The 26,690-nt window shown below is 36.7% G+C and overlaps 3 protein-coding genes and 1 non-coding gene across 4 annotated transcripts; 1 reads left to right on the top strand and 3 right to left on the bottom strand.

The window, feature by feature from the left end:
• Window positions 1-510: 510 nt before the first annotated feature.
• Window positions 511-2,114, bottom strand: LOC141714501 (uncharacterized). Its single transcript, XM_074518018.1, has 2 exons — window positions 1,613-2,114; window positions 511-734 (listed from the first exon to the last, which is right to left on the bottom strand). Exons 1-2 carry the CDS (start codon window positions 2,112-2,114, stop codon window positions 511-513), a joined length of 726 nt encoding a protein of 241 aa, XP_074374119.1.
• Window positions 2,115-3,033: 919 nt separating this feature from the next.
• On the bottom strand, window positions 3,034-3,924 carry LOC141714500 (uncharacterized). Its single transcript, XM_074518017.1, has one exon. It carries the CDS (start codon window positions 3,922-3,924, stop codon window positions 3,034-3,036), a length of 891 nt encoding a protein of 296 aa, XP_074374118.1.
• Window positions 3,925-7,571: 3,647 nt separating this feature from the next.
• Window positions 7,572-7,678, top strand: LOC141716017 (small nucleolar RNA R71). The gene has a single exon (XR_012572752.1). It is a non-coding gene; the product is annotated as a small nucleolar RNA R71 (small nucleolar RNA).
• A 13,446-nt stretch (window positions 7,679-21,124) lies between these two features.
• Window positions 21,125-25,566, bottom strand: LOC141712666 (phosphatidylinositol 4-phosphate 5-kinase 1-like). Its single transcript, XM_074515688.1, has 8 exons — window positions 24,211-25,566; window positions 23,937-24,101; window positions 23,631-23,796; window positions 23,333-23,443; window positions 23,035-23,228; window positions 22,812-22,942; window positions 22,625-22,718; window positions 21,125-22,013 (listed from the first exon to the last, which is right to left on the bottom strand). The coding sequence occupies exons 1-8, from the start codon at window positions 25,326-25,328 to the stop codon at window positions 21,731-21,733; spliced, it is 2,262 nt and encodes a 753-aa protein (XP_074371789.1). The 5' UTR covers window positions 25,329-25,566; the 3' UTR covers window positions 21,125-21,730.
• Between the last annotated feature and the right edge of the window lie 1,124 nt (window positions 25,567-26,690).

Below are 26,690 nucleotides of genomic sequence, written 5' to 3'. Positions count from 1 at the left end.
CACTGAGCTTCTGTTTGCAGTCCTCTAAAGCTTCTTGCACTTCCAAATTATTTTCTCCTTCTCCCATAATAGCTGAGATGGTAAGCATGGAGTCAGTCTCAACAATAACTCTACCCAAGTAAAATTGCTGGTCCTTGAGCCACGTTAACGCTTCTCTTATCCCTACTATTTCAGCCTCGAAGACTGACTCAACTCAGGTAAGCACATGGTCTTCCCAGACATAAATTCTCCGTTAAGATCTCTTACTACCATTCCAATAGTAAATGTTGGTGCACCAATGAACACAGACGCATCTACATTGATTTTGACAAAACCAAACTCAAGTTTCTTCCATTTAGTTTCTGTTTTAGCTCTTATAGTGCTTGCATGCTGAGTTCTATCTATACCTTTCCTTGCTTCGACCCAATCCAAATACACTTTCAAGCTGTTGTCCATGGCAAACCATGGGCTAACTACCTTCTCATTCCAGATTTTCTTATTTTGCCAGTGCCAAATACCCCATAGCACCATTCACACCTTACTTAGGTCCTTAGAATTCAAAGTGGTGATTTTCTCCAGTAGCCAGTCAGGGGCAAACTCAATCTCCTGCCAGTTGAAACTCATGTTTACATGCTCCCAACAAGCAGCAGCAAATGGACAATCAAAAAGCAAATAAGCCAAATGCTCTATGTCGGACAAACACATGGGGTAGGTGATGGGAACACGCATTCCTTTAGAGATTAAACGGTTCCTGACTGGAACAGCATTTCAACAAAAACGCCAGATGAAAACCTTCACTTTATTTGGAATATGTAAGTGCCAAATCTTCTTTCAGCCTACACTATGCGGAGCACCAACAGTCCCAAACTTCATACTATACCAAAAATGATAACCTGTTTTAGCACTATAGATACCATTATCCGAACCCGTCCATGCTATCCGATCAACTGAATCCCTTTGAGGGATTGGAACTTCCAGGATTACATCAGCATCATGTTGCAGAAAACACCTTATCACCAGTATTATGTTCCATTTTTCTGGTTGTGAAGAAATAGACTTGACATTTTCTCATTTCTTTCGTCATACATGGGATTTCTGTCAACACAGAAGCCTGCCTTTATCCTTAAGCAAGGATCTGTAGTTGCAACAATATCATTTCCATTGCCAAGGACCCATCTAAATCCTGACTTCAATTCCTCCTTCGCAGTCCAAATACTCGTCCAGATAAAGCTTGGGTTACGTCCTTTTGTTGCTTTCAGTACATGAGTCGTAGGGAAGTATTTAGCTTTAAAGATACGTGAAACAAGAGAACTTGGATTCTTCATGAAGTTCCATATGTGTTTACCCAGGAGTGTAATGTTGAAGCCAAATAGGTTCTGAAAACCAAACCCTCATTTGCTTTTGGGCACACTCATATTGTTCCAAGACACCCAGTTTAGACCTTTATGCGACTCCACCATACCCGGCCTCCACCAATAATTGTTAAACATCTGTTCCAGCTCTTGACATAGCATTTTTGGTATTAGGAAGCATGACATGCTATACGAGGGTATTGATTATGCTACGTTCCTAATTAACACTATCTTCCCAGCCTGAGACATAGGCTTAGATTGCCATTTATGTATGTGTTTACTGGCCTCCTCCTTTAAGTAACCAAAAACCTTACGTTTCGATCTGCCCACAAACGATGGCAACCCCAGATATTTAGTTTCTGTAATTTCGTTGTACACTCCCAAAATGCCACATATCTCAACTTGTTTGTCGCGTCTGATGTTCGCACTAAAATAAACTTCAGACTTCATAAGGTTTACAGCTTGTCCCAAATGCCTCTCATAATCTTCTAACACCCTTTTAACATTACCATCCTCCTCTGTTGTTCCCTGGAAGAAAAGAAAACTGTCGTCTGCAAATAAGATATGTGACATCGATGGTGCTGTTGGTGCTATTCTGCAACCGTGAATTTCACCAGATGCTGATGATAAATCCAATGCATTTGACAAACCCTCAACACACACCAGAAATAGGTAGGGTGAGAGGGGATCGCCCTGACGCAACCCCTTCCTTCGTATGTTAGGCCCAATTAGAGCATCATTGAAGCAGAAATTATAGCTCACTGTTTTAACACATAGCATCATCTAGTCTATCCAAGTATTGCAGAAACCCATACATTGCATTCTTTGTTTCAGAAATGACCAACTCACTCTATCATATGCCTTACTAATATCCAGTTTTAGGGCTACCTCCCCCGTTCCCTGTTGATTTTTCCGCCCCATGTGATGGATTATTTCAAAAGCAACCAAGACATTATCTGTTATGCTTCTATTCTTTACAAATGCTGACTAATTTTTAGAGATAACTGAAGGGAGAACAACACGGAGTCTGTTTGATAGGACTTTGGCCAGTATCTTGTACAGAATGTTGCATAATGCAATAGGTCTAAGATCCTTCATATTTGATGCATTTTCTTTTTTTGGGATAAGAACCACGTTGGTGCTGTTAAGCTCTCCAGGAAAATTAGTATCTTGAAGCCAGTTTATGCAGAATCTAAAAACTTCATGGCCCATAATTGACCAAAAATGTTGAAAAACCCCGGATTGAGTCCATCGGGCCCTGCGTCCTTATCCGGGTACATTTGTTTGATGGCCAGGGTAAACTCATCAAACGTGAACTCATCCGTTAGCATTTTATTCTGTTCAGCAGTCACCAATATATGTCTAGTCATCGTAATTTCCTCACTCTGATCCTCGACTGTGAACAATGAGAGAAAGTAATCTCGAACCACTTTGCATATTCCCTCCTGATCCTCTACTTTGGAACCATCATTGTCAATCAAAAACGAGACCTTATTAGCCTTCTTTCTTACCGTAGCAGAAGAGTGGAAAAACTTTGTATTGTCATCGCCTTCCCTGAGCCAAAAAATCTTTGCTCTTTGTTTCGAGTAGGTCTCTTCCCGCATTAACAGTGAATTCAACTTATCTTTCTCATTGATGTATTCCTAAACACTCTCATGATCGGTGCAGTAAACCAGTTTGTCCAAATTCGCCTTGTGATGCTTTATTTTTCTCTGAACTTATGAAAGAACGTCCTGCCCCAACGAGCCATAAAAGATGACACTTCCAGCAGTTTTGATAGCAGATGAATAGGGGGAAGTGTACTCCAGATATCAGACACCTCCTTGGTAAACTCAGGTTCTTTTAACCACATATTCTCGAAGCGAAATCTAAATGCTTTCTTTGACATGTTTACTTTGAATAAGTCCAACACCAAGGGTTCATGATCAGATACAGATGTATGCATAATTTTTAAATCATGCAATGGAAATTTCTTCCACCAACTAGCAAAAGCAAAACCTCTGTCCAACTTTTCTCTAACCCAGGCTTTAGTACCACGGCTTCGCTCCCAGGTAAATTTACCTCCTCCTAGGGGTAACTCAGATAGATTACAGTCATGTATGGTCTTACTGAATCCATCAAAAAGATATTGATGGTATTGTGATCTACCTTTCTTATCCTCCACGTTCATGAGATCATTAAAGTCTCCCCAGATCCACCAGGGGAGCACAGAGATACTCGCCAACTTGCAAATTAATGCCCACGATTCTCTACGCCTTGTACGTTCAGGGTGTCCATAATAGCAGGAGAGACGCCAAGATTCAACATTATTCTCCAAGAACACAACATCGATATGGTGTTGTGAGTAACCTGAAATTTGGCACTGTAAAGGTCCTTTCCAAAGTACTGCAAGGCCACCACCTCTCCCACCTCTATCAACTGAGAAACAAAACTCAAAACCAAAAAGGACCCTTAACTCTTCAATTTTGCTAGCAACAGAAATTGTTTCAATTAAAAATACAAAACTGGGCTTATGATCTTTGATGAGATCATAAAGAGCACGAATTGTCTGAGGGTTCCCAAGACCCCGGCAGTTCCAACTTAGGCAACTCATTATTGCTGGCTAGCTTGTTGAGCAAGCTTAGCCAAATAAATCGAATTCGTCTCCACGCAATCAGCTTTAGAAAGAGTAGAGTGCTTTGGTATTGTGACATCTGTACTAACCTGAACTGAACACCCATGGGCCTCGCTACGTTGTCTTTTCCTTTCCTACAGTTTAAGCCCATATAGTTCATCTGTATCCAGCCCATTAATTTCAAACTCATTTGAATTTAAAGTTCCCTCCTTTCCTCCGGAAATATTAGCTCCATTTATAGACTTTCCTTCATCAACAAAATAGTTTGTTTTTCTATCCCTACAATCACGCTTATGCATCTCTGTATGCATGGAATCAGGTGTTTGAAATCCCAATTTTTTCTCCTTATCCTTATCGCTTCCTTCATGCTTTCCCCCATCACCGTCGCCATCTCCCCTGAGCCACTTACTTCTGCCGCCGCCCACCACCCTTCGAGGCGGAGCTCTAAGCCACTGTCCCCATTCTTTACTTATAGGAACCTCATTTGCCTCTAGTTTTTTCTTGCATAACCTCTCTATATGAGACTGTTATGCCTCAATGATACTATAGAAGGGGGTTGAATATAGTATCTACAATCAATTCGATTATAAACACAAGTATGTAACAGAAAACAAGTTTATTCAATATATCAAACTCTGTTACATTAGGTTTAATCTACTCTCTTAGTGATGTACGATATCACTAAGAGCTGCTAGGGTTACAATAAATAATATTCTCATGAATGATAACACATATAGTGTAAACCCTAATCTGTGTTTATATACTACACAGTTACAAGATATTTCCTAATTGATATTATAATGATTTTGTTTCCTAGAATACATCAATCAGAGATTATCTACTGCAGTCCTATATTTGTCCAATTCTTCATGCATATCTTTACTTGTTTAATCCAGATCCTCTCCTGTAAATTAGCTGTTTTCCTAATCTGAAGTATATCCGCACTTAAGTCCTGATATAAGTTCTGACGCCTTAAGCTCTGATAACTTCCTGTCTTCAACAAGTTATGATTTCCAGTTAAGTTTTGATACTAAGTTCTGAAACTAAACAAATCAGATTAGACATGACATCACAAATATATCTAACAATCTCCCCCAACTTTTAAATTATGAAAAATATACAAGTTAATAGATTTGATGATGTCAAAAACATTTAAGTACAAATGCAATGAGATATTATTTTAAATAGCTAAATATAACTTACAATACATGTAGCTTTACCAATATCACTGGATCAATCTGAATCCATAGTGATTCCTTGTAAAGTCTGTTACCAGCTTATCCTCAACATTTCTCAGAACTTCAACTAATTGTGCTTTGACTTGCATCAGTTATTCATCTTTATTATCACCAATCTGATAAATGGCTGCTCTGAGTGCAGAAATTGATGTTCTTTCAAGCCCATCTCCAAGTTTGATAACTCTGAGATGTGAAGAGTCTTCATTGTATCATAAACATTTTCCCTTCAGAATTACTTCAATCTTGGCAGGCTTCTTCTTCATAGAAACTCTCCTTCCATCATCTTCAGTGATTTTTGGAATGTATTCAGAAGCTTTTGCACCAGAAATTCTGAGAAGATCTCTTATAGCCTTCAAAATGTAATCTCACCATCTTTTTGTAACATCAAATTTTACTTCCAAAAGGTAGTGAATATGTTGAAGCTCTTTGACAGACTTCTTTAGCACATCAGAATCTGCTGGTCTGTAAGTTCTGCCATCATTGAGAAACAGGATCATTTTTTCTTTAACTTCCGATTCATCATGAGTATCTATGACAATTTGAGCAGACAGCACTTTGTCAAGGTGCTTTTGTTTGATTTCTACATATGGTTTGTCTATCAAAATGAAAGGATCTCTGAGAGTAACTTCTACTACTGTTTGTCTCTTTTCTTTGTCAGAACCTAACCCAGACTTGTCTTTAGCTTGTTTAGGTCTAAGCCCAAAAGACACAAGCTGATTCAGTATTAGATTGGTCTTGGGTTCCACTGGAGTAGCTTTGTTCCATAGCAGCTTCTTTTTCTGATCAAGTGTTAAGCTGTCTATGTTAACTTGAGCAGTGTCAGAGGTTGATGTCTTGATGAATTGGTCAGGATTTGCAGTTTCATCTATAGCTTGTTATTCTGAATATCTTCACTCTGAACAACTTGAGCTATGTCAGAGGTTGTCATAGATTCTTCTGTCATCTTCTTTCTCTTCAGAGTTTCAACTGTTTCATCTTTAGCAGCAGTATCATCAAAGACTTGAACCATCTTGCACACAGGATCCATCAGAATTTGAGGAATCTTCATCTTTTGTTTCTTGACTGTCTCCCCAACTTTTCCTTTTCCCTTGTCTCTGGGATCAGTAGTAGTTTGAGATCTATTCCTTGATCTAGGAATCTCTGTGGCAGATCTTTCTCTCATTACTATACCTTTCTCCTTAGGTTTGGGAGGCTTCTTTGCATTAGAAACTTTAGACTGTAGTTCTGACTTTTCAGCATTAAATCTTGCTTCTTCTTCTCTAAGTTCCTTTAAATCCACTCCTGGATTATCCTTAAAGAACAGTCTCTTTGCAAGTTCATCATCTAAGGCTTGAATCTTAGGATCCTTGTAAAAGAAGGTTGCCTTCTTTCCCTTGAACTTTAAGGTTTGCATGAATTTATTTGAGTCTTGACTTCGACCTTGAATGAGAACATCAGACTTTGTCATCGGAATTTGATTATCAGAACTTGCTGTCAGAACTTGATCTTCAATTTCAGAACTTGTGAGCAGAAAAGTTTGATCTGTAGCTAAAGTCTTCTTTCCTTCCTTATCACTCCTCTGAATAGTAGATTTATCAAAAATCTTACTATCAGGTACTTTCTGAATAGGAATTCTGCTAACTTACTTTCCTTGACTTTGACCTTTGCCCTTGCTAGGGTTTCCCTAGTCATCTTCAGAATCATCTTGTTTCTTCAGTGCCTTGCTAATTGAGCATTTGGACTTAACTACCTTCTCCCCCTTTTTGGCATCATCTGTCAGGAGTAGAGAAAGAAGGAGTTCCACTGAAGATTGGATCTCATTAAACTGAGTCTGTTGAGCAGCTTGATTTTGTTAGACCTCATCCAGTTGGGCCTGCTACTTGTCTTGAACAAGCTCAATAGCATCCAAAAGATGAATACATTTTTTGGTATATATAACCCTCCCTATAGAAAGTTTTTTCTTGAATTGGTCTGATAAACCTCTTCTTGTCTAGTTTGAGCATCATGTCTAGCTTATCAGTTGTTTCCTGAAGTTTATCAACCTTTGCATGAGTCTTGGAGTGTAGACCTTGAAGAGTTTTAGTACTAAGAGCAGTGACTTTAAGTTGTGTTTTAAAGTCAGAATTTATCAGCAACTCATCAGCTTTTGCAACATGATCTGTCAGAACAGTTGGGCTGGGAATGAAGTCAGGTTCATTCCACTTCTTTGTCCATTCAACTCCTCTGTGAGTGTCCTCCCAAGGAACAGGAGCATCTTCTTCATCAAATTTAAACAGTGCCTCCTTGCGAAGAATTGGAGCATTGACTGGAGCACTTGCTGGAGCACTGCCTCCAGAAGCTGCATCGAGCATGGGCCGCAATTGGGCCCCCAAACCATTATAGAACCCAGTGATCACCATCCAGTCAGGCATACCATGATGTGGACACTTTCTCAACATCTCCTTGTAGCGCTCCCAAGCTTCGCACATAGATTCTCCTTGTTACTGCACAAACTGAGTAAGAGCACTCCTCATAGCTGCAGTCTTGGCCATTGGATAGAATTTCACCAAAAACTTTTGTGCAAGGTCTTCCCAAGTAGTGATGGACCCGGCTGGTAAAGAATATAACCAGTCCTTAGCTTTGTCCCTCAGAGAGAATGGGAAAAGCCTCAGCTTGATAGCATCATCAGTAACACCATTATATTTGAAAGTACCACAGATCTCGACAAAATGCCTAATATGCATGTTGGGATCTTCAGTTGCAGCACCTCCGAAAGAAATAGAATTATGCATCATCTGAATAGTGTCCGGCTTGATTTCAAAAGTATTGTCCTGAATAGCCGGATGAATGATGCTTGACTGAATGTCATCAATTTTAGGTCGAGAAAAGTCCATAAGAGCTGGATCAGCTTGAACTATACGATCACCCATTGTTACAGGTTCTTTCTTTTCACTCTCTTTATCCGAATCTTCAAAAACTATCTTCTCCGGAAAGTCAAGAGTTGTATCTGTCTCCTCAGTCGTATCTAGATTTCTCTTGCGGGTGCGAGAACGTGTTTGCATAAACGCTCGCTAGAGTACCTGAAACACAACCAGAAGCAGTAAGTAACAAGTCTTAATCAATGAATCCTAATGACCACTGATGGCAAGTACATAAACTAAACAAATTAACACCGAGTCCCTGGCAGCGGCGCCAAAAACTTGTTAGGGCGAAAGCACGCGCTAAATAAATCACGCAAGTATACACGTTCGCAAGTAATATAAAATGATTTCTAGTTCGTTCCCACAGAGACTCTGATTAATTATATTTAATTAACACTTACCCACCAATGTATGATTACTCTTCAATGTCAAGACAATAACAATTAAGGTTGATTAACTAATATTAACTACGAGAATTAAACACTTAAATTAACAATATTAAACATACATGAGACCTTAACTTCATTACTACTTCATTTAATAGTTATTGTTATTACCCTTAGCATGTAATGGTGATGATATTAATCGAACAACAAGAAACTGATAAACGCCAACTTTCGTTGTACGAATACCATTCTACCAAGCATCCACAATTAAGATAGAAGTTGAATAGGCATCAATTATGTTGAGACCCTATATGTCTAAAGAATTTGACAACATAACGATTTAAACGCAAGTTATTCATTATGATTACATAGGGCAGGTAAAACGGTTAGAGTTATCCACTAATCATGCATACAATACACGAACCTATGCTAGCATGGCAAGTTCTAAATCTCAAGATTCACTGTCGCTTCACAAGAGATTAACAATCTATCTTACATGTTCGCGACGCACATAAGACGAATAAGCACAACCTATGCTAGATATCATACAATCACCACATACCAAGGTATTACACAATTAACTAAAGAAATCCATAGTAAATCCGCTATGATCCCATTATCACGATTAGCCCATAATAGAACTCATCGTCACCATGGGTTCATATGAAAACATGATAATAACACAACGATATAAACTAAAAATACTTAATAAACAAAGAAGTACGTCACAAGAGTATTAAGGTTCAAAGAGTAAAGAAAACTAGCATCCACTGTTACAACGAATTAAGAGAATCACAAGATAAACGTATGCTTCCTCTTCTTCGTTGTTGCGTGCTAAAACGGTCTTCTTGATCTTCTCTCCTTGTTACTTGTTATTAAAAACGTCTCCCCAATAGGTTTATATAAGAGTCCATAAGAAACAGCTCCAACAGAAGCCCATTCATACTCGAATTATAAAATTCAGATTCTAATTTTCCGCACCCAGGCGGCCGCCTGCATTCACCACGCAGGCGCCTGCTACCAGGCAGTCGCCTGCTCCTTCTAGGCGGGCGCCTGCAACCCTTCTGGAAAATTCTTAGGTTTGCTTCTGATTTTGCTGAATTCTTCGCACATCAACCCGGGGCTGACTCCAAGCACGTCCTTAGGCTTATTTTGATGAAATCCTCTTATTTAAGCAAGTTATACCCTGAAATGCAAAAACACTCGAAAATGCATCAAATACACAAAATACTCGAGTTCAAGACATCAATTCAAGCCGTTATGAGACGCTCTAAGTGGTATAAAATGCCACTTATCATTGACTCTTTTGCTGGTGGTGCTTCCAGATACAAAACAGTTGGAATATTCAACCTGTGAATGTCAATTTCAGGACTTAACTCTGAATCTTCAACTGAGGCAGTTTCTTTGAATGGAGAGTGAGGTGGGGAAATCACAGATTCTTGTATAGGTTATGATCTGTGGACTTCAGGAATTTCAGATTCTTGAATCAGAACTTCTTCAGGTGCTGGCAGGGCTTCAATCACAATAGGTTCTGATGAGATCAGAGATTCATGATACCCTTCCTCGGCATCTTCAGCATCCTTAAATTAAAGTTATGCAAGATGCACACCTGCTCTTGTCTTCCTCAATTTTGATTTTCTAGATGGAGGAGTGACATGATCTGTATCAGAATGTGAAGCCTTCTTTCTTTTCTGAATGCCGGAAGCTTCAGCTGCTTTCTCCTTCTGAAGAGTTGACTCTTCAGCTTCTATTGTCACAGGTTCCGATACAGGAACCTGGACCTGTTCATCCTCATCAGATTCATCTCTCAGAATCAACTTTCTTCTTCTCCTTGGTGGAGATTTAGGCACAGAGATAGTTCTTTTGGTTTGGGCCTAGATGCTGTAGCAGATTTCACAACTGGCACTTATTTAGATGTACTAGAGTGTGGTTTAGATTTGGACTTGAGAGGTGAGGTTTTGAAAGTAGGTGCTGATGGTTGTGGTTGAGAGGATTGTGTTGGTGGAGGTTGAGAAGTAGCAGGTTGTGTAGGTACAACATCAGGATATATGGTTGTGTATGTGTGAGGATCAGAATTTACTAAGAATTGTTTGACATATTGGGGAATTTGGAGGGGTCTTAGTATATCCTTCTTATTATCAGCAGATAATAAGTCGGTGAAAGCCCTTTTGTGAAGTTTAAAGGGTTCAATTAACTCACTAAAGGTTTGAGGTGCATCAGGACAACAAAAACTATGTATAAGTTGACAGAATCTAGCAAAATATACTATATTGTTATCTTCTTTCATCCTATCACCTATAAACCCTAGCACAGCACTAGCATAATCAAAATGAGTTTGATTAAGAAGAGCATACCCGATTCGATGACTCATGATTGGAATAGCATCAAAATTGGAGCATTTGTTGGCAAAGGCTTTGGTAATAAAATCGAAAAAGAAGCTCCACTCCTTTAGGATGTAGGGCCTCTTCAGTTGTCCCAGCTTGGACAAAGAATTCTCATAGCCAAGATTTGCCATCATGTTTTGAAGAACTGACTCCCTAACTTGTGAATTGTAAGTATAGTTTTCTGGCAGATGTAATGCTTGTCGAATAGTTGACAAGGTTACCAAGTGCGCATCTTCACATGTTGTAAAAATGATGCTTGGGGACCCACTTTTACCACCATTATCATAGACTCCAGACCTCCAAAAATCCAGAATTTGCTTGCATGAGAGAGCATGTGGTTGGGTCAGAGCATACCCAATTTTACTTCGAGTGAGAAAATCTTGAATGAAGTGAAGTTCTGAAGGAGCCTCGTCCTTGTTGAGAATAGTCATATAGTTATTGGGGAAAAACTTGGATCCATCATAGATAAGATCCTTAGGTGCCATTTCTGTGAAAATTAAGTGAAAAGTTGTGTGTGTATAGAGGGTTTGATAAGATGCTTGTGAGAAAATAGCTTCAGAGAATAATACAGAGTGAGAGAGAATAAGGGAGATTAGAAAAGAGTAAAAGTAGGTAAAAGATTGTAAAGTCTTTTAACTCTAGTATTTATACTCTCCACATGACAACGACTATATTTGTGAAGCAGGACAGACATTTTACACCTGGCAACATGTAAATAGTCAATATATTATTAGTAGGCACGGTAAACGTGCAGTAATTATTGCTCACATGCGGTTACCAAAATAAACACGCAACCCATTAACCAAATGATTATCACTTTTTTATCTCACTTAATTATTTTTCTGAGAAATATAATTGTTACAGTAAATACTAAAAATAAGTCAAGTAAATAAATAATTCCACGCAAGCATCAGGATTTGCATCAGAACTTGACTATTATCAGAATTTAACGGTCATCAGAACATGGCTTCTGTACTCAAAAAAAATGAATGACTGTTCCTGTGTTTCTTCACACAAATACTAACTGGTTTCTTTAGAGTTTCATCATCAGAACATAATCAGAACTTGTCCTCGGAATTTATGCAAATAATACTTAACTGTTTATCAGAAACAACTTAATCACCACAATAATTTTCATCATTCATATGGAGTGATAGTGTGTGTATGTGCAAATGATCAGATAAAGATTAAAGTTTGATAAACTTCAGTATATCTTAGAAATAAGGCATAACTAAGAAAAATGCTTAAAATCTGTCTTGAATTGTGAAGTCTACTGTAGAATAAATTTATGCAAGAATCCACCTCAACTATTTGTGCTTATTTTATGCATCTTTTGAAATTCTTTTGACAAGGGCTTCTCAGTGTAAATGAGTTACAACTGCCATCAGAATTTATGCTGTTATCAGAATATTTCTCTAGTAATCAGAGAATGTGAAAAGTCACCAAGAAAAATTAATTTGTTTTTCTAATGCATATAACTTAATACCAGCAATGAACTTGGATCTTCCCTTTAACATAAATTACTCTAGATCTCAAAGGAGTACCTGATTTCAATTTTTTTTATTTTCTTCAGATAAGTGAGGCTTATCAAGCATTTAGTTCATCCTTAAGATTTACTGACATCAGAATTTGACAGATAAGAAGCAATAGTCTAGTTTGTGACTTAGTAATAAGATACAGGAAGTAAATTTGACTAAGATCAAAATCTGAATTTGCTTGTGTTATTGATTTTCACATAAATAACTAATTCAAACATGGGATACATAGTTTGTTAAAGACTACTAATTCAGCATCTAACAAGATAATCCTCATTGGATTGAATAGTCACACAACATTCAAAACACTTTCAGAGTTTATAGAATCACATCATATAATAAGTAGTGTTTAATATGTTACAATTTAAGCACAGATTACATTGAGATAAGAAAATCTGTAAACACTGATCATAAAGTCTGATGTATGAGAACAAAAACTGAACAGATTTTGAAAAAGAACCTGAAACCATTCCAAGTTCATTTACTAGTCTTGTAAAAGTAGCTTCATATAGTGGTTTTGTGAAGATATATGCTAGTTATTGATCTGTTGAAACAAAATGCAATTCCATTGTACCTTCCATCACATGTTCCCTTATGAAATGGTACCTAATGCTGATGTGCTTTGTCATTGAGTATTGAACTGGATTTCCTGTCATAGCAATAGCACTTTGATTATCACGGTAAATAGGTATTTTAGAAAATATTAACCCATAGTCCAGTAACTGATTCTTCATCCAAAGAATTTGTGCACAACAGCTTCTTACAACAATATATTATGCTTCTGCAGTTGATGTGAAAATTGATTTCTGTTTCTTGCTAAACCAAGAAACCAATCGGCCTCCAAGAAATTGGCAGCTTCCACTTGTGCTTTTCCTGTCAATTTTGCATCCTGCAAAATCTGCATCTAAGTAACCTTAGCTTAAAATCTGATTCCCTGGGATACCATAATCCTAGATCAGCTGTACCCTTGAGGTACTTGAAATTTTTGTTCACAGCTATTAGATGAGGTTCTCTTGGATCAGCCGGAAATCTTGTACAAAGACAGGTAGCATACGTGATATCTGGTCTACTTGCAGTTAAATAGAGTAAAGAGCCAATCATACCTCTATAGTTAGTAATATCTACTGATGCTCCAGTATCTTTATCTAACTTGGTGGCAGTGGCCATGGGAGTTGATGCAGTAGAATTATCTTGCATTCCAAATTTTTTGAATAGATTTCTGGTGTACTTGGATTGACTGATAAAAGTACCTTCTTTAGTTTGTTTGACTTGAAGTCCCAGAAAATAACTCAACTCTCCCATCATACTCATTTGATATCTTGTCTGCATTAACTTGGAAAATCTTTCACAAAGTGTTGTATTTGTAGAGCCAAAGATGATATCATCAACATATATCTGTACCAAAAGTAAGTCCTTTCCATGGTTGAGATAGAATAAAGTCTTGTCAATTGTGCCTCTGATAAATCCACTTTCCAGAAGAAATTGAGTCAGAGTCTCATACCATGCTCTAGGAGCGTGCTTAAGGCCATAAAGTGCTTTGTCAAGCCTGTAGACATGATTTTGAAATTTTGGATCTACAAAGCCTGGAGGTTGTTCAATATATACCTCTTCCTCTAATTCTCCATTGAGAAATGTACTCTTTACATCCATTTAAAAGACTTTAAACTTCTTGTGAGCAGCATAAGCCAAAAAGATTCTTATGGCTTCCAATCTAGCAACTGGAGCATATGTTTCATCATAATCAATACCCTCATGTTGAGAATATCCTTTTATAACTAGTCTTGCTTTATTCCTTGTTATTATGCCATCACTGTCAGTTTTGTTTTTGAACACCCATTTTATGCCAACAATGGACCTATTCTTTGGTCTTGGCACTAGGGTCCAGACTTTATTTCTTTCAAATTCATTTAACTCTTCCTGCATTGCTTGCACCCAATCAGCATCTTGAAGAGCTTCTTCCACTTTCTTTGGTTCAGTCTGAGATAGAAAGGAATGATAGAGACATTCGTTTGTTGTTGATGTTCTAGTTCTGACACCTGCTTCAGGATCTCCAATTATTAAGTCAGGTGTGTGTGATTTAGTCCACTTCCTTGCAGATGGAAGTTGATCTCTAGAACTGGATCCTCCCCCATGATTCATGATATCTCCATCAGCATTTTCTGATGCTCCCCCTGAAGTTATGCTCTCTGAGATTCCAGAATTTGAGTTGGATCCTTCAGGAATTGAAGAATTAGAGTTTCCAGAATTGTCAGAATTTGGCTCATCAGAACTTGATGAATCAGAACTTGAAGAGCCAGTGACCGGTTCTGATGTTTCTTGAGAGTCTTGAGGTGTGGTATGATCATCAGCTTGCTCCCTCTGAACAGGTGCATTTTCCTTTGGAGCAGTTACCACAGTTTCAATGACATCAGAATTTAACCCGTTGGAACTTACAGGATCAAGATTTAGGTCATCAGAATTAATATAATCAGAATTTACATCTTCATTTTCAAATCTCAGCTGATCATGATCAATGAAATCTTCAAGTCCAGTAATCTTTTTATCATCAAAAGATACATTGATAGATTCCATGACAACCCTTGTTTTTAAATTGTAGACTTTGAAGGCTTTTGTGGAAAGTGGATATCCAACAAAAATTCCTTCATCAGCTTTTAGATCAAATTTTGACAGTTGTTTAGGATGAGTCTTAAGAACAAAACACTTGCATCCAAATACATGAAAGTATTTCAGATTTGGCTTCTTTTTCTTCACCATCTCATATGTTATTTTTTCATACTTGTTTATGAGTGTAGCATTCTGTGTAAAACAAGCAGTCTGCACAGCTTCAGCCCAAAAATAGGTTGGTAGCTTTGTTTCATCAAGCATAGTTCGTGCAGCTTCAATAAGAGTCTTGTTCTTTCTTTCTACAACTCTATTCTGTTGTGGAGTTCCAGGTGCAGAAAATTCCTGCTTTATTCTTTGCTCTTTGCAGAACTCTTCCATGATTGAATTCTTGAACTCAGTACCATTATCACTTCTTATTATTTTAACAGAATCTTTGACTAACTTATCCAGCTGTCTGACATGATCAGTTAGAGTAGATACAGTTACATTCTTCTTGTGCAAGAAATACACCCAAGTGTATCTTGTGAACTCATCCACTATAACCATAGCATATTTCTTCTTTGCAATAGACATGACATTGACTGGACCAAATAGATCAACATGCAGTAAGTGATAAAGCTCAAGAATTGAGGATTCAGTTTTGCTCTTGAATGAAGATTTTCTTTGTTTTGCCTTTTGACATGAGTCACAAAGACCATCAGGAGCAAATATTGATTTTGGCAGTCCTCTCACAAGATTTTTATTTACTGGCTCATTTATGTTGTTGAAATTTAAATGAGAGAGTCTCTTGTGCCAATTCCAGCTTTCTTCAATCGATGGTCTGCTTAACAGACAGATTACAGAACCATCAGAATTTGTTGAAAGTCTGGCTTCATATATGTTACCATGTTTGTAACCTTTCAGAATCACTTTGCCTATAGAATTACTTACAACTTCACAGTGTTCTTCAAAGAAATCCACATGATAACCTCTGTCACAGATTTGACTCACACTTAGCAGATTGTGTTTAAGTCCTGAGACAAGAGCTACTGTTTCAATTATGACATTCCCAAGATTGATATTGCCATATCCAGAATCTTTCCCATGTTGTCATCTCCATAAGAAACTCCTGGGCCAACTTTCTCCATAAAGTCTGATAGCAGGGCTTTATTTCCAGTCATATGTCCTGAACATCCACTGTCCAGAACCAGGATGTTTTTCTTGTTGCCCAGCAATCACAAAGACCACTATTGATTAGTTTTAAGGATCCGGACTTGCTTGGATCCTTTGGCCTTGTTAAGTTTGTTAGCATTTGCAGCGGATTTAGTTTCAGAGTTTATGCTAACATGCTTTTTATCAGACTTTATATCAGACTTTGCATCAGAATTTACACTAGAAGGAATTACACTAACTTTCTTTAAAGAAGGTTTTATTTCATAATAATCATAGTACAAACTATGATATTCCTTACAAGTATAAATAAAATGTCATAAACTACCACAGTGAAAACAAGGATTTTGTGGTTTAAACCTAACAGACTGACTCTTAACTCCTCATTTAGGAGGTAAAGAGTTTATATCTTTATTTTTCCTGCAAAAAGAAGCAAAATGGTTAGATTTTCCACAATTATAGCATTTCTTTCTGGGAGCATTAGTAACAGGCATATAATTATTACTTTTATTCACACCTTCCTTTCCATTCTTATTTTTTCTAGCTTCCTTTACCTTGTTCATATTTTTAATCTCTTTCAGCTTATACTTAAGCTGCTTCTTTGTCATTAAGCTAATATTTACCAAAGCTGGTTTATCCTGTTTTAATTTTTCAGAAGTTGACTTTTCTTTGACTTCTGTTTTAGAGTCTTTCATCTCTTCAGAATCAGACACAACAGTTTTTGTAACAAATTTAACAGGATTTACCTTTGGCTTTTTAGTCTGTATGATAGCAATTGGCTTAATTGGAAAAGTCTCTTTCTCACTTTCACCATCTTTATAACCTAACATCTCTTTCCAGTTTCCACTACTTAGAATATTCTGAGTTGTTTTGCCTGAGTTAGTCCAAGTCCTGATGATTTCTCTTTCTTTTTCTAATTCAGATTTTAGATAATCATTCTGTTTAAGCAATTCATTCTTAATATACACGGCATTATCTCTCTCTGTCTGAATAGTGTTCATCTTGACTAACTCTTCTTCAAGATAGCTATTTCTGTTTTTGTACTTTAGATTTTCATATTTTAATCTTTCATTCTCTAAAGTATGATCTTTATAGCTAATATAAATATTTTCCAGAAATAATCTCAACTCAGTAATATCTTCTGTATCAAAAGCAAGAGTTGATAGAGGTACTTTTAGTTCAGCAGCATCAGAACTGCTATTAGCATTTGCCATTAAGGCATAGTTCACCTCTTTTTCAGATTCTGAAGTGTCTGCCCAGTTTTTCTTCTTTGTGATAAGTGCATGGCCTTTATCACTTTTTCCTTTATTGCAATCAGGAGAGATGTGGCCTTTTTCACCACAATTATAGCATTTGACATTTGAGTTGTCTCCTCTGTCAGACTTTCCTCATTTGCCTTCAGTCTTTCTGAACCCTTTCTTGTCAGAACTTCCACCTTTCCTGGAAAACTTCTTACTCTTTCTGAATTTCTTGTAGGCTATCTTTGTGATACCCTTCACCATAAGAGCACACGGTTGCATCATCTCTACATCAACATCCACTTCAGATAAATTTTCAGGTTCTGAATCATCATCATCAGAATCTGATGACTCTGAATCAGACTGTATGATGAGAGCATTTCCTTTTGCCTTCCTAGAGACAATTGGATTTTCTCCAGCCTTTAAAAAAACTGTCTTAGACTTTCCTTCATGCCTCTTCTTTCTTTGCTCCATCTCAAGTTCATGAGTCTTGAGCATCTCATAGATATCATCAAGAGACATATCAGCAAGTTCATAGTTGTCTCTTATTGTAGTAGCTTTCAAATCCCACTTTTCAGGAAGAGCTAGTAGGAATTTTAGATTTAAATCTTCTGGATCATATTCCTTATCCACTAGTGACAGATCATTCAACAGCTTTGTGAATCTGTCATATGTATCGGTTAGTGACTCATCAGATTTTGAGTCAAAGTGCTCATATTCATGTGTGAGTATTGTCTTCCTGTTCTTTTTGATGGCATTGGTTCCTTGACATCTCACTTCCAATGCATCCCAGATTTCTTTTACAGTCTTGCATCCAATCACTCTATTTGACATGACATTGTAAAGTGCACTATGAAGCAAGTGTCTTACTTTTGCATCCTTGCCTAGTGAAGAGATGTCTTCAGTGGTGAATTCTCTCTTTTCTTTGGGAATCATCCTATGTGGCTCATTCCCAACTGCAACAGAAAGCTTTGTGGGCTTGTGTGGACCATCATAAATTTTGTCTAAATATTATGGATATGTAGCTTCAAGAAACATGGCCATCTTCACACTCCATACAGGGTACTCAGACACTCTGAGCAAAGGAACCCTGATGGTTTCATATTTACTGGTGTTTTGAATTGGTTGAACATTTGCAGGTTCTTGAGGGTCTGGTATTTTTGCTTGAATAGACATGATTGATTGTTTGTTTGGATCTTAACTGTTTGTAAGCTTAACAGATTGGCTCTGATACCACTTGTTAGGCCTCAATTATACTATAGAAGGGGGTTGAATATAGTATCTACAATCAATTTGATTATAAACACAAGTATGTAACAGAAAACAAGTTTATTCAATATATCAAACTATGTTACAGTATGTTTAATCTACTCTCTCAATGATGTATGATATCACTAAGAGCTGTTATGGTTACAATGAATAATATTCTCGTGAATGATAACACGTATAGTGTAAACCCTAATCTGTGTTTATATACTACACAGTTACAAGATATCTCCTAATTGATATGATAATGATTATGTTTCATAGAATACATCAATCAGAGATTATCTACTCCAGTCCTATAGATGTCCAATTCTTCATGAATATCTTTACTTGTTTAATCCAGATCCTCTCCTGTAAATCAGCTGCTTTCCTTATCTAAGTATACCCGCACTTAAGTCCTGATATAAGTTCCAACGCTTTAAGTTCTGATAACTTCATGTCTTCAACAAGTTCTGATTTCTAGTTAAGTTCTGATACTAAGTTCTGAAACTAAACAAATCAGATTAGACATGACATCACAAATATATCTAACAGAGGCAGTAAACCACAAATAAAGCAAAAATCACCAAGCTTTTCATACTTGCAGTTAACCATCACTTCTGACTTATATTTCTTAACAATCTTTTTTCTCCTTTTTAGTGATTTACGTACATCCAACCTGATTCGAAGCCTCGTGAATTCACGCCATATACTTGAATTATTCTTTGAATCATACTATAAAAACGTACCCAAAAAATTATCAAGTTGTTAATTAACCGGTCCATCTAAAATTCGAACATAATATTATACTCTTTAAGGAACCCATCAATTGTATAATTGAACAAATAGACAACATAAATCACCAAACAATTAACAACATAATGATTTTAAATATCGGGGGAGAACTCGAATACGAGACTATTTACTAAATTGAATTCAGATATCATGTCAAGTAAATTGTTCAGTTAAATATAGGAAATAACACATTAGTATTTCTCGCAGATAAAAATCAATAACGACTTAAAATCAATTTTATATTACAAGAAATGTTGTATATACTTTACAAAAGTTTCAGATTTGTTTGAAACTACACGTAGAAGAAACACTTTAAAAAGTACTAGAGTTTGTCATATAATTGTAACCATGCCCAAATTTTAAAACCGTATCACAACTTTTAAGTCATTAATTAACTAATTATTGTCGAGATCATCGTACACAAAAACTAATGTTAGTAGGAGTAGTATAAACTATACATTAACCAAGCTGGATTAAAGTGGAGAAGATCAATTCAGCCTGTCAATGTTTCACCTCCCACATGATGATCAACACGGGTTGTGAAGATCAAGATCTCAACAAATCTGAATGCGACTCTTATTATAATAATCTAACGTGCCTTCCAATCCCAATATAATTTGAATAAAACTTCTTGTAATTATCACACTGACATTATCGTTACTGTCAACGACAATATTAAGTTATACTTTATGTAAATCGCATTGTCAAGTCCAAAACTTCAAAGCTCAATGTATTAGTATTGTTTTGATATGCATCTAAGAATCTTTGATCCTGTTACCTGGACTTCCCGAAAGTATGGTGATGCGTAAGTTGTGTACACTTAGGGATGACCGAGTATTTTGCGTACGTTTAAAGTTTTTTTTTATTAATTAGTTACTTACGTGTAAACTGAGAGTGGAACTAAAGGGTCATGAACTCAACAACTGCACCAACCTTTTGTTGGCTCTTTGATTAAAAGTTATTAATATATTGACAAGATTTCCCTCTTGCAATATATTTTCACTTTCAACAAACTAAATTCGATTTCCCGGACGGAAACGGTCAGAGAGTAAAAAGAGCTAAATTAGAGTAACAGTGACAAGAGCTCTGGAGAGCTTAGCTACCAGAAGCAAACAAAGTCCTAAAAGAGAGAAACAAAGGTCAAAGTAGAAGACCACCACCACCACCATCCCCACCCCACTCTTCACTTGCTGTATCTATATTACTACAATAAACTTTAGCCCTACCCTACCCCCTATCAATGGACTTTGACCTACACAGTCCTACTACCAATCTTCTACACGATTCCCTATACGTACATCTCTACAGAACAGCTATCATACTCTTCAATATTTGAGCATTGCCATTAACAATGTTTCTGGGACCATTGGTGGTCATTAAATGATTCTCTTCGTCTCTCTCATAAGTGGTTTACATTGTAGTAGTAGATTCAAAAATAAATACTAGTAAAACATTGAAAATGGTACTACTGTAAAAGGGGGGAGTGAGGAGTGAGTGTGTAAACAAAGAGAGCAAAAACAAGAAACCCCAGCGCATCTTTCTCCTCGCTTTCTCTGCTTTTCATGTGGCCTCAAGCAGCTGGTCCTCTCTCTCTCTGCCCCAAATGCCCTTCTTTCACAACACCATAAAGATAAAGCATCATAAAGCATATGACCCCTCTATTTTCTCTCTTATTCAACATACACAAACTCATACATCTCAATGTACTATACAGTTACATATTACGTGTTTGAATGAAGCATATGTTATATTTACTATTATAATAGGGAGACACACACACAGCAATGCTGCACACATTGAATTACTTCTGAAAATTGTCCCACAAAAATTTCATACTCTCAACTTTTTCTTTTCTATAATCTGTACACTTTCTTATTTCCAACACAATCCCTCATTGTTGAATCTTCTTTTTTTGGGAATTATATACTCATTTCCCAATACCCTCTAACTATCCCCCCCTCCAAAAACCATGACATTCCATGGTTATCACAGAATTTAACAAACAAAACAAATACTCATAACCAAATTTTCACTTGCCCCTTTAAATGTACATGGCACCCACCAGCTCCCCTCTTTTCCAACCCCTTGGCTATTTACAAAATTCAGCCATTAAGCAGCAGTCCTAGTAGTAGAATTTCAAGTTCAATCCCAAGGCAGAAACACTTTCAGTGCTTTAATCTTTTGCTCCAAACAAAATTGTACTCCAGTGTAGTTTTCTGACTGGTGCTACCAGCTAGTAATTTTTTTTCCACTCTCCAAGTGAAATGGGATTATTCTAGATTCAAAACATGAATCTTGACATCTGCTGACTGGAATTTTATGTTTAGCCAAATCACACATCTTCAACAAAGATTCTCCCTACAAAATCTCTAAACCTCTTAGAATATAACTTTGGATCCACAGCTGAGATGGAGGTTGGGTCAGCTTGCAATGATTTGTACGCATGTTCAAGCTTCTTGCTTATATCATAGTCCTGTAAAATGTCAATAATCCCAAAGTACAGAACCACTTCGTATGTTTCACCGCTACCAGGATTATACTGATCAAAATCACTTCGTCGAGCCAAACGTTCTGCCCTTGCAGGCATATTAGCTCCCAATCTGATAAGTGGTTTCCTATAATAACAGTATCCAATTCATGTTCAGTATATATGCCTCAACTGTGTCATTGACGGAAAAAATTTAACAAATTACAATTTCTAACATAAACCAAATATTGTGATGATATATAATTACCACGAATATAATTTAATTTATACCCTTAACTACTCATATGGCAAGTAATATCTTATCGCTACCGATTAGGTTATTTGATTTATAAAACATCCCAACGGAAGTGTACAACTAGTAACGATGTAAGATAAAATATCTGAAACAACCTTGTTTCATCTTTAATATCAATGGATGGACCAGACTCTGGAATATGCCCTACAACAACTGTTGCCTTCTAAACTATATCAACATTTTGCCAACTGAAGCTTCTTTGAATTATTCAACTACCAAAATAAATTCATTTGAGGGATAATCATTGGCCACTTATAGCTGATTTAAATACTGAATTGTTGACATATTTCTCAATTTAAATTATTATTGGGTGTCAAAGATGTGAAGGTAGACATAATTTATATGAATTATGAACATATCAACTACATTCAAAAGCTTCTATTTACCCTCAAATTCACTAAAGTGATTCAATCAATCCAGAGAAATCTTAAACAAGAACATACCTCCCAGCTAAAACACGATCCATGTCTTGTAGCTCTGCCTCTAAGAACCGACACCCCCGCATAAACTTTTCATTCTGATGTGAATCTTTCTTTCCTGAAAAGGTAAAACATGTATATATATATATATAAAAATGTTACAATTCAAACAAATTTAGCAACACATGACAAAATCAGGATAGTAAATTACCTGTTCGTAACAAAAATGGAGACAGCCCCATTTTTTCTCCGGTATTGTCATCACGAAAGTGAAGGCCAACTAATAGACTATAATCCATAATTTTCTCCGCTTCTAAAAACTCGCAATCTCGATCAATTTGTCTGATGAAAAGGAAAAAAAACTAATCAGCTCCAATCAGATTTAAGGAAACAGAGAAGTGTTAACACATTGCAAATTATATATTCTGACATACTTGATCATATCTTGATACCAGTTTTGCTGAAGGCGAAACACATAATTTAGGTCAAGGTCCTTGAGAGTCGTGGTCTCATCAATTTCATCCTCTGGTTTATCGGTTGTTCGGCCGTGAGATGATCCTTTTAGATCAAACCGTCTGTGTATACGATATTCCGAGCAGAACAAATTTCCCATGACAACGAATCTAGTCTATTTTTATTTAAAGAACAAGTGTTAGGAAGTAGAAATAAACCATCTCTTTGTAAAAAGAAACCAGAACCTGATATTCAAGACATTTGGCATCTATCACATACCTTGACTCCACCGACTGGTTTGACGCAGTGGACACCAAAGAACTTCGTGACAAGAGAATTCTCATAACGACAAACATGTTGGTAGTAATTTGGAAGCATCTTGATTAACACCTGATAGGACAATACACCAAACATTAATTCTTTTCATTTGGGAAAATATGTACTGAATTTGGAAAGGGCGGTGAGGGATGCAACACCAACATGAAAAACCATTCCAATACTAGACCTTGTCATCCTCTTGACATGACCACTATTCCATAAATTAACAAAGACAAGTCAAAGATGTAAGTTAACAAACCTTGACTTCCGATTTCTTCACGGTTTTGATCATAAATCTATCATCCTGTGTCAAATAAAAAAAGCTTCCGCTCTTCCCGGGAGATGAGAGTTCTCTGAGGGCATCATTTCCACATATAGCAAGCATATAATCAGCTGGATCAACTTGAAACAGCTCTCTTAGATGTCTGTACACCACAAATAGAAATACAATTAGCAACATACTAACTATACCCTAGAAGCCTCAGAAAAAAACTATACCCTAAAAGTCAAAAACAAGTATATAATCTTACAGGACCAGATGGAGTCATTTAAAAGAAGAAATTACCTAAATACCACAGGACAATAATCTTTCCAGCGAAACTCAGCCGATGAATGAGGAGGTGTCATCTTCGAGCCTTCTGATGGAAACCTAGTCCAGAACTTCTCTTTAGGCTCAAAATCAGTAGGCTTAAGATCCCTAACTAAAGAAGAATGTTTCCCAACCGAATGCCTGCATAGATCAGAATTGCTCCATAAGACCGAATACAATCCACAAATAATAAAAATGAATGCATAAATACATGAAAAAATCAGTCATTAAACAGATCAAAACAATTTACCTGATGCCCAGTTGAAGATTAAGCATCAAATCATAATGTTTATGGCCTTTAGATATCATCTGTCCAGGCTTCTTCACTTCCCTATTAAAACAACAAGGATTTCTCCTAAACTTCCCAATATCATCCCTCCCCAACAAATTACCATCTCTATACAACATAGTTGCCTCCACATTATCAATAATATCACAAGTAATATCCCCAGCCTCACCATCCGACTCCCAAATACAAATCCTCGGAAACCCCCTCCCACTTTCCATACTACCTCTCCCGCCCTCCACGCTCCCTCTCCCATCAACCGACGACCTCTTCCTTATCATCGCACCACAATCACTTACTTTATCACCCAACATCAAAGGCGCAACCAGCTTAGTATTAAACTTTAACATATCCTCCTTCCAATTCCTCCCGTCATTCCCATTCCCGGGATAAAATGTTCCATTAAGCATCGTATTCTCACTCTCCTTATTCCAACTCCCAACATAACACCCACCATCGGGCCACGTAAAAACCCCACTCCCTTTGGGAACACCATTCTCCCAATTCCCATCATACCTATTCCCATTACTCCAAATCAAAACACCTCTCCCATTAATCAAACCATTCTTCCACTCTCCAACGTACTCATTCCCATTCTTCCACACATACTTCCCTCTCCCATCTTGTAAATTCTTTCGCCACATACCTTCGTAATAATCACCATTTCTATAACCTTTAGTACCATAACCATGTTTCCTATCATTAACCCAAGCACCACGATAAGTATCCCCATCGGATCCAATAAAAGTACCAAACCCGTCCATCCGACCCGACTTAAACTCTCCCTCAAACGTCGCCCCAGAAGGCCAAGAAAACTTGCCTTTCCCACTAGCTTTCCCTCTCTTCCACTCGCCTTCGTACATACACCCGTCTTTCCACAAATACTTTCCCGATCCGTGTGGCACGTTTCCCGAGAATCTTCCTATAAATAGATCTCCGTTCGGTAACTTCTTTTCCGACGGAGAAGTCGAAATTCCGGTGGAAAACGTCGGCGTCACGCGCCTTGTCGTCGCCTGAGATCGACTCTTACTAACAACTAACGGCTTTAGTGACTCAGTTTCTCTCTCTAGAATCTCCGCCATAGCTAAATTAGGGCTTGTAACTCAGTTTCTCTCTCTACAATCTCGCCGGGAAATCAACCGGCATTCCGGCAAACAGTTTCTCTCACTAGAAGTGTAAATGAATTTGGTGAGTATAAATGTAGTAAGTATAGATACAATGAAGTTGTATGTATAGGTTTAGAGAGAAAAATGAAGAATTTAGATGAGGGTGAATAAAGCAAGAAATTGAGAGAGAGAGTGTGTTGTTATAAAAAGGGGTTTAATGAGCCGGCATTGTATACAGACATACAGGGACGTTGTATGTATTTTGTGTTGTCTGTGTAATGACTTATTTGCCCTTAGTGTTTGTTTTAATTACGTCGAATCAACTTTCTAACAGGAATATCTATTGTGACGTGACGGAATCACCTAGGGAGTTGAAGGGGTGTTATGGTTATTTTAGTTGTGATGTAATTTTTGTGGTTTATTACAACTTTGCCATTCTCGCTTTTAGAGTAGATCCGGTCTGAGTGAACCGGCCGGATGTCTAGGGACCGAGTCGAATGAGTGTGGGATTTTTGTCTTTCTTTTTCGTCTGTCAAGATTTTTGTCTTTCTTTTTTCTCTGTAAAACTCAAATTTCATTTATTTTAAGCTCAGAGTTAAACTGATTAGACAAATAATGCAAAATACTTTTTTTCCTAATTTTTATTTGCTATTTTGCTATATTCTGGATTTTTTTATAAAAATATATTCAACCAAATTCAATTAGATGCATCGAAGTTTTTGAAATTGCATGAGTTGCAAAATCATGTTGAATTGTATATATTTGCTGAAAAACATATTTTGCAAAAAAAAGTTAAAAAAATTAAAAAAAATTATATTTGCAAAAAAAAAAACTAAAAAGTAATAGTCCTTTACAAAAATCTATTTGAATTTGGTTATTTTTTTAAAAAAGCCCAACTAATTACTGATGAGAGAAAAAATCTTTTTTGGAAATGTTTAATATGCAAATTTGTTTGTCTTATTATACTGACTTTTTCTTACAAAATAGTTGAGAATTAGATTGCAGTTTCAAATTTCTATAAATTTAAAAAAAAACAGGTGTACATGGGATATTTAAAGAAAATATCTTGAAACTAATTAATCATTGAATTAAAATATAATGTTAAGAACATTATTAGGTTGATTATAATTTAGATTATGCTCCAGGAATCTCAGTTAGTTTCCCTAACTATTATTTTCTGAAAATGAGGTGCCCACGTTTTTTTGGCAGTAAGAATATTTTTCAAAATTTGTGAACCAAAATAATTGAAGTTGTTCTAACCATGTTTATTATCATAATTTGAGATCGTAAAAGTGCTAGTTTTATATGTGATACCTACGCCTTAATTAAATTGAAAAA

The sequence above is a fragment of the Apium graveolens genome, chromosome 3, assembly GCF_009905375.1.
Source record: "Apium graveolens cultivar Ventura chromosome 3, ASM990537v1, whole genome shotgun sequence".
Taxonomy (NCBI): Eukaryota; Viridiplantae; Streptophyta; class Magnoliopsida; order Apiales; family Apiaceae; genus Apium; species Apium graveolens.
Note: the sequence above shows the minus strand (reverse complement) of the source record. Positions and strands in the feature narration are given on the sequence as shown.

Bases quoted from the DNA above. Each gene is read 5' to 3' on its own strand.
- LOC141712666 (XM_074515688.1), bottom strand. From the start codon at position 25,328: ATGGCGGAGATTCTAGAGAGAGAAACTGAGTCACTAAAGCCGTTAGTT. The intron at 23,229-23,332 runs GTATGTGATAGA...AAATAAAAATAG, and splicing joins AACCAGTCGGTGGAGTCAAG to ACTAGATTCGTTGTCATGGG. The intron at 22,014-22,624 runs GTATGTTCTTGT...CTGTTATTATAG, and splicing joins GATCGTGTTTTAGCTGGGAG to GAAACCACTTATCAGATTGG.
- LOC141714501 (XM_074518018.1), bottom strand. From the start codon at position 2,114: ATGATGCTATGTGTTAAAACAGTGAGCTATAATTTCTGCTTCAATGAT. The intron at 735-1,612 runs GTAAACACATAC...ATGCTGTTCCAG, and splicing joins TTACTTAAAGGAGGAGGCCA to TCAGGAACCGTTTAATCTCT.
- LOC141714500 (XM_074518017.1), bottom strand. From the start codon at position 3,924: ATGAGTTGCCTAAGTTGGAACTGCCGGGGTCTTGGGAACCCTCAGACA.